General features: G+C 34.9%; 1 protein-coding gene across 1 annotated transcript; it reads right to left on the reverse strand.

The window, feature by feature from the left end:
* Window positions 1-3,280: 3,280 nt before the first annotated feature.
* Window positions 3,281-6,982, reverse strand: LOC112128101 (sex peptide receptor-like). Its single transcript, XM_024229894.1, has 2 exons — window positions 6,863-6,982; window positions 3,281-3,933 (listed from the first exon to the last, which is right to left on the reverse strand). The coding sequence occupies exon 2, from the start codon at window positions 3,923-3,925 to the stop codon at window positions 3,461-3,463; it is 465 nt and encodes a 154-aa protein (XP_024085662.1). The 5' UTR covers window positions 3,926-3,933; window positions 6,863-6,982; the 3' UTR covers window positions 3,281-3,460.
* Window positions 6,983-8,166: the final 1,184 nt, after the last annotated feature.

Raw genomic sequence — 8,166 nt, forward strand, 5'->3', positions numbered from 1 at the left:
GCTCTATAGCAATCGAAAGGAAATTTTAATAAGCTTTCAATTGGTCACCTTCCACTTGCCCGATTTCTCAACCGTTTTCTGGTTATTCGCCATTTTTGGGCAAACGTGGTATTTTAGTACTCATGGAAAAAACCGATCAGTCTGTCTCATGATCTAATTGATGAATGACTGAGGCTATGAAAACATTAAGAAAAGCCATCTTGTTCAGCGTAAAATTTTCTAAAAGTGAGACCAAGCGCAGGTCTGTGACTTAAAAGACGGAGAAAATATCCATTTTCAAAGATGGCCATTTTTTCGTGCAAAAACCAGATTTTCGCTTTTCAAATGGTTTCAAATGTGCACATGTGCATGCATGCACATCTGCACAGAGTTGAGCCTACCTACCACTTTTGGTTGGTGTGCAGTGTATAAATCAGTTTTTCAACCCGAGTCGATTGTTTAATTTTTTAAAATTAATTACGCGTGGTAATAATCTGTAGACAAAGTGGTCTATACTATGTTTTTCTCTAAGAAGTAGCAGTGTAGTTGGTGTCGGAGTGGATCGAAGTGACGATAGTTCAAGTGGTAGAGCAGCGGCGTATTTAGCCGAAGGTCGTAGGTTCGAATCCCGCTCGTGGTACTAGCTTTTTCATTTCAACCAAAACCTTATATTAAAAGATTAATTCATTGAATGAAGTAATTTCGTCAATAGACCAGTAAATATAATGGATTAAGCTATCGGTTTTTCACGGCTTTTGAAAGGCCTACATAAATTATTAAGTTATATGATAAATCGATTATTTTTATCTGCTATAACCCTTCATATTTTAATGTGAAGAAGTCAATTACAATTTGGATCAATCTGGATGGCTTACTTCAAACTTAAACTCCTGGTAACAGATCAACCAAAAATGGTTAATGTAAGCACAACACTGACGAGGGGGAGGCTACGGCCGTGGAATTTCCGATTTAAATAAAACTCTCGTCCGGATCATAATTATATAACTTGGTGAATATATATAAGTGGGAAGTTTATGGGCCAACAAACAGCTGAGGTCATCGNGGGGTTTAATCATCCCTTCCTTTCATGCTAATAAATTACATTCATTCCAATAAATTAACATAAAGTCAAACACAGACACAACACAAACACATAAAACTATATACATTTAAAAATCCCTATAGCCCTGAGGTACCGGAACAGCGATTTGTGCCCGCTGCCGTGCCCCAAGGCCCCCCCAAACTTGGTGAAATATATGGTTTGTGATCAAGGGACGTAGCAAAGGATTTAGGATACAATATTTTCTTTTGTCAAGATCTAATTTAATCTAATTTATCTAATCTTGATCTAATTTCACACTCCCTCTGCATACAGAGTTTTGGGGAAATAATTTTTTAAAATTAAATAACAAAAACACTGATTATTTTAGAACAAATCGGCAGATCCACTGGTAACTTTACAGGAGTCTTAAATCCCTCCCCAAATAAGTTAAATTGGAAATATGTACATATATTTTTTTAAATTGTAGTACATTACACCTACCTTCAATTCAGTAACACGTAACAATGAGGTAGGAAATATGTACATAATTAAAAACAAGCATTGAAAAAAAAAAAACCATTGATATTTCGCAAATCGTACTAAAATGTTGTCTGTTTTATTAACAATTTTGTTATTAACATTTTCACTCTCATCGCGAAGGAGATCTCGCGGCCGTCGTCTCTTCAGACGCCGAGAAAAGTTCGAGGAATTTCGTCGGAAATCCGGATTTGAACGTGCTGATTTATGGTGGTTGGGAAGGTTATGTGAAATTTACGGCAATGGGAACGGATTTGAACGAAAGAATATTTAAGTCTGGATGTGTAATCACATTCCATACTTAAATCGAAGCATCAAGGATTTTTCATACAAGGATTGGGCAATTTGGTTGTTGTGCTTGGAACGTTTGTGAAGAAGTCGTGCATAATCCCTGCATCTTGTCGTAACTACTTGCAGTTTCAGTCGTGAGTGAGGATTCCACGTCAAGCGTTCGTCGATATCCAGTCGGTACCTTTGTCCGCAGTGGGGAGCGGAATATTTATTATTTAAGTTAAGGAAGGGACGTCTTTTAACGTAGAGTGAAGATAATGTCGGAGGATTTTCTGTGTTAAATTTTATTATTTTCTTTTCACACCAAGTCACTAGTTGTGTGAAGCGTTGTTGGAGTTTTCGATTGGAAATGACAGGATCGGAGTTACTAGAGAGGATCAATGTCTGTGTCGTGGTTTGTGGATGGAATGGAATGTCAGCTGTGTACACCTGGTATTGTAGTGTAGGGGCCAGATCTATTAAATTCTAATCTATTAAAACTACATTCTAGAACTCCCGTAAAAGATATACTTCTTTAAGGACTTTTATAACGTTATTATACTTATCCTGAAAATTTCATCCTATGGTCTTAGGGCTAATTTCTGGAATGGTTTTAACCTTATTTGAATGTTTGTGTCAAATCGTTACAGTTAAATACCGTCAATCTTTTAATTTCATTTTGAATGTACCTCAAGGCTATATTGGCCCACTCTTTTTTTTACTTTTATTAATGACATATCAACCTGCCACACAAACTCTTGAATACCTGTATGACAGTTACGAAAACCAAATTGATGTTCAGGGATTACATTTGGATAATTTAAGATTATAAGCAATTTTTTTTAATATGTGCTTTTATAAAATTCACCTAAAATGGGAAGTATTTTTTATATCTGTTAAACAATTGCAATATTAAACAAATTGGTAAGAACAAAACTATTAAACTTGATATACATATGATATACTTATAACGTACTAAAATTTAAATGCGATTGAAAAAGGATAAAACAAGAAAATTGCGGCTTTTTAGTGGCTGCAATAACGTACAAACGATAAAATCCGAAGTAGTAATGAATTTTTAAGTAGAACCCCGGAAATAGGAAAAAACCAAAACAAACTCGCTAATCCAGCCCGAATATTTATGTGTTTTGATTGCAATAAAATAGTATTCAAAGGCCCCGAAATGGTACTTAAAATTAATCCGAATTGTTTTGACCTACTTTACTGAAAGGTTCTTTTGGTTTTTTTAAACATTTATATTACTAATACCATTTAATACGATTTTGTATACTATTTTTATATCCTACATAAAAAATAACAAATCGGCTGACATATAACCTTATTATAATACACATAACCTTATACAAATAACATAACCTTAAAATCCATGCCTAATAAAAACAGCAAACCATATTTAAAATAAAATAATTAAATAACTTAATTTTTTCGGTTCTTAAGGTCCAATTGACAAGAACGTTCGGACAAGATTCAACATTGTTCGACCTAGTATCCCCAAAAAAGGTTTATTAAGACCGTAGTCCCACGTCTGTAAGTTCTCCTTGTAATCAGAAAATTTTAAATAATTGAAAGTTGTAAAGGGGAAAATTCTACAGATGGATTTTAAATGAGTTCTCACCTCTGTACTGCCAGAGCTAAAGTCAGCCAAATTGAAGCTGTGTGAAAAAGAGCAGGTATGACTTCGTTCATGTAATTCCATGCGTAGCAAGCTCCAACCGGTGACAGCGGCTTGTAATGGTTTCCAAAGGTGTACATGTAGAAGAGCCACGGTGCCGGAAACAGCAGGGTGAACATATCGGTTAGAGCCATTGCCATGAGGACGGCGTTGGTCGGTGTTCTCATATGCCTTTTCGACAGGACGACGACTATGAGGGTGTTGGCGACTATGGTGATCAACAGGAGGAATGGCATTATGTAGCCGTACATAGGCTGGGCATATTTTATAGGAAGCTCTTTTGTGATATTCAGGTACTCGATTGTGACGATCGTTTCATTATAAGTTATGTTCAAACTGGCATTATAGCCAATATCACTTGGGTAAATGTCAGTTGTCAAAATTTTCAGCCCGTCCACCTCCATAATTATCCCTGAAAAATAAATTAACGCATATTAAAAAAACGTTTATGTCAATTTCATTGCCAAATTTACATTAAAAAAATAAATAAAATAAAACATAGCATGTAATCGTAAAATGTTTACCGCCTCTGCTTTACTACCGACCTTAAAATTTATGGCCTTTGAATCTTGGCGAATATAAAAGTTCCCTTTCTTCTGATTTCTCGTTCATTTCGCCTAATTAATCTTTATAATTTATTAGACATTTTTTGAAACAACGTATTGGGGTAACTAATGTTTCTAATTGCATTATAAAATAACAACAATTCGAATAAACTACTTAAAGAAAAATAATACAAACAACTTATTTGCTAAATAATTAATGAACAGAACCTTGTTGAACCAGGTTTGAAAATCTGTCTTTAAAAATATACATTATATTTCTTTTAATTACTTACACAATTTGCTTTATAAATTCACGTTTTTTCTTTATTTATCTATAGCAATTAATTTTTAGTTTTTAAAAATGGCCTGCATTTTACCTAGTTTTTACAAGTATCCTTTTTATAAATATTTTGACAATTTCAAAAATTTTAATGCTCGTGTCTATTTAAATTTATGCGTTTTTCTGCCTAGAATATTTTAGCTTGGTATTGAAAAACTTGACTTTTACTAGTTTGTAGTAATTGATAGTTTCACAGTGCACGACCATTTCTGTACTAAGTAGAATGTGGCTGAGAATCCTCACTTCTCATTTTTTAAAATTTTCTCGATATATATCTCTTTAAAATATACTTCAGTAGCCACCATTTTCTTTAGAGTTTTCTCCCTTTCATACTCTCTCCGTTTGTATTTTTGCTAGTTTTGTTTTCCTCCCACTCGTTCTCATTTTTCTCTCTTTTCTCACTCTGTTAACCCATCTTTCTCACTATCTCCTACTCTCTCTTTCTTTTATCTTACTTTCTTTGCTCATTTTTCTTTCTCTCCTTCCTTTTACTTCTCTCTCACTCTCTCTCTCTCTCACTCTCTCTCTCTCTCTCTCTCTCTCTATCCATTATCTTTCACTCTTTTTCCCCGCTCTGACTCGCTTGTTTTCTTTTTTCTCTTATCTCTCACTCTCTTGACCAATACCTCTCTCCTCTCTCTGACTCGTTCCTTTTCTTTTGTCAGCCACTAACTCACTCACTGGTTCTCTATTTCTCTCTCTCACCCCCTCTCTCTTTCTTATTACCCTTTCTCTTTTTCCATCTCTCTCATTTCGCTGACATATTCGTTTTCCCCATTCCTCTCCCTGTCCTCTCTCGCTCTTGCTTTCTCCGTGCCCGTCTGTCTCCCTGTCCCTCTATCCTTCTCTCTCTCTCCCCCCGCTCACTCTCTAACTCTTTCTCTATCTCACACTCTTTTTTCTCACACCGACTCGCTTGTTTTCTTTTATCTCTCACTCTCTTGACCAATACCTCTCTTCTCTCTCTGGCTCGTTCCTTTTCTTTTTTTCAGTCACTAACTCATTCACTTGTTCTCTCTTTCTCTCTCTCTCTCTCTCTCTCTCTCTCTCTCTCTCTCTCTCTATCTATCTATCTATCTATCTATCTATCTATCTATCTATCACAATATTCTCTCTCTCCCCCTCTATCTCTTTCTCCCTCTCTCCCCCTCTATCTCTTTCTCCCGCTCTCTGTCTTCTCTCTCTCTCTCTCTTTCTCTCCCTCTCCTCTCTCTCTCTTCTCTTCTCTTCTCTTCTCTTCTCTCCCAATCTCTCTCTCCTCTCTCTCTCTCTCACTTCTCTCCCTCTCCCCCCTTTCTCTCTCTCTTTCTCTTTCATCATTACTAGCAAAAATCAATGTTCAAACTTTCTAGCAAAGAAGGAAGATATGGTTGATGTTCGGTTACGGACAAAACTTCAAAGATTAAAAATCTTTAATAATTTAATAAAAATATTTGATTTTTAATCTTTGAAGTTTTGTCCAGCTAAAATCGTTGAATATATATATATATACATTTGTTCGTAGAGCAAAAAATCGTAGGTAGCCACGATAAAAAGAAGTTTATCTAAGTTAAATGACTTTTGTGTTTAAGTGCTTTTGTGTTTTTTCAATAGTATTATTTGTGGGATTGTAGAGAAAAATCAATTCAAGGTGATTGAGAGTATTGGTAATTAGGAAACTTAAATAATCAATTACATTAGACCTATATCAATGAAGCACTGAAGAGAAGGGCAAATAGAAAGCAAAAAGACGATCGTCCACAATCGAAATATCGACATAAATCGGTGGACAACGGATAAAACAATACAAATCCATTCGTCGGGTTAATAACTATTATTCATGAAGTTGATTACAACCAATTTATCGGGCAGTTAAGCCGGACCAAAGTCCGACACAATTATCTTCAATTAATCCATCGCAAAAAATTGTCCACTGCTTGTTTACGTTCGCACACTTCCTGGGATGAAGAACGATGGGTTCTAACCACGCAGCAAAAAATGAATTTAAACAATAGGCTGAAAATAGGCAGGCAAAGGTGGACAAACAAAGATTTGACGAAAATGGAAGAAATTATCCGTTTAAATAATTTATAATTCTTTGACATAAATTGATCGCACCCTTCGTTCCAACATATTTTGATTTCATTGTATTGTTTGATAATTATGGGCAAAAATACTCGAGGTAAATAAAGACAAAACACATGGAATGAATTTCATTTCAATGGTTAGAATAATCGCGAAAACTCCCCAGTTTAAAAGTTGGAAACGTGTTACTCCAAAAGCTGAAAAGGGTCGTTTTCTGATTATATCCAGGCAGGTTTTTCTTAATCCAAAACTAGAAATTAGGCTTTCCGACCTCAATCGGATTGCAGCGGTTGTCTCAGCCGTCGCGAGATTAAATCGTGTGCTGTCACAGCGAGAAAATTTTGTTAAACAAATTATTTCATAAACGAATTTGCAACTTAATCTAGGCTTACCTTTTCGTCAATGCTTTTTGAAATATTCTTGCGAAAGTGGCGGAGGAGGTTGAGCGTGGAATAATCTTCCGCTTCGTTAAAGAATGTAGTCGCTGGTGGCTTCAGGCGTTTTCCCATTTTATTATCTAAAAAAAAACATTAAATTGTTACTATATATTTTGCGATTTCGTTGATAAATATCGGTTGCAACCAACGCTTCCATTTTGATCAATGACAAAATGCCAGAGAAATATCGAAATTCTGAAATCCATCTTTAACCTTATATATTATTAATAAATTACCCAGCATTCATTTCTTTAAAAAAGTCGCAAACTATTTATATTGAATCGGGACCTTGAGTATTCTGTTCAAACTTAACTCCTTACAAATATATGACGGTAATAAAAAATACATTTAATGTAACCACTCAACTTACATAGTAACTACAACTGAGAGACAAAAATGTGGCCACCCTAATTTTTTTAAAAATAAATGATTGCATTAAGTCAAAATTTAAAATTTTTATTTTTGTTAGTTATTCAGATATCGTGAGATGCGGTCGGGTGTGATGTAGGTTTCAGGAAAAACATTTTCTTTATCGTGCCAACGTTTCGATCTTTTATTGAGATCATCTTCAGGGCTCAAAGTGTTTGTCTTCTGTGTAATTGTGGCATCCTTGCGTGTCGTGTTGAGAGTGCCCCCGACCGCATCTCACGATATCTGAATAACTATCGATTAACTGTCACTAATCTCTACACATTTATTTTTGTTGTTTATTCGATATTTTTAAAGAAAAATATAGATAAAGCAAAATGAAAAATTAAACTCTGTAAAACAATTTTACCAAAAATTCACTAGTTTTCGTGGTCCGCTTGACCAATTAATATCTTTCAATTAATTAAGGTTTTTAGTTTTTGAGATCAAAAAATTCAAAAGGTGGGGTTGAGATAGGAAGTTAAGGTCCGAGTGGATCGAAGTCACGATAGCTCAGCAGTAGAACAGCGTCGTTTCTAGCCGAAGATGGTGGGTTCGAATCCCGCTTGGGACACTGACTTTTTTACATCAAAAACCTTAATGAATTTACGAAAATTTTGCTATAGAAACTATAAAGAAAATATAATAAAATATATAAAAATATCACTATGGGGTATTTCTTGCTCTTACGTTGACCACCGTTTGCATTCGCCGTGGCATCGATATTATGAGGTGTGAGACAACTAATCTTTAGAAATCCTATTGGGTTGTCCGGAAAATAATGCAGGATTTTAAGTTTTCATTAAAAAAAATCTATATAAAATATTCTGTTTACGTTTACAGGATTACTC

Source organism: Cimex lectularius, unplaced genomic scaffold (genome assembly GCF_000648675.2).
Source record: "Cimex lectularius strain Harlan isolate CLEC.00 unplaced genomic scaffold, Clec_2.1 scaffold563, whole genome shotgun sequence".
NCBI classification, from domain to species: domain Eukaryota; kingdom Metazoa; phylum Arthropoda; class Insecta; order Hemiptera; family Cimicidae; genus Cimex; species Cimex lectularius.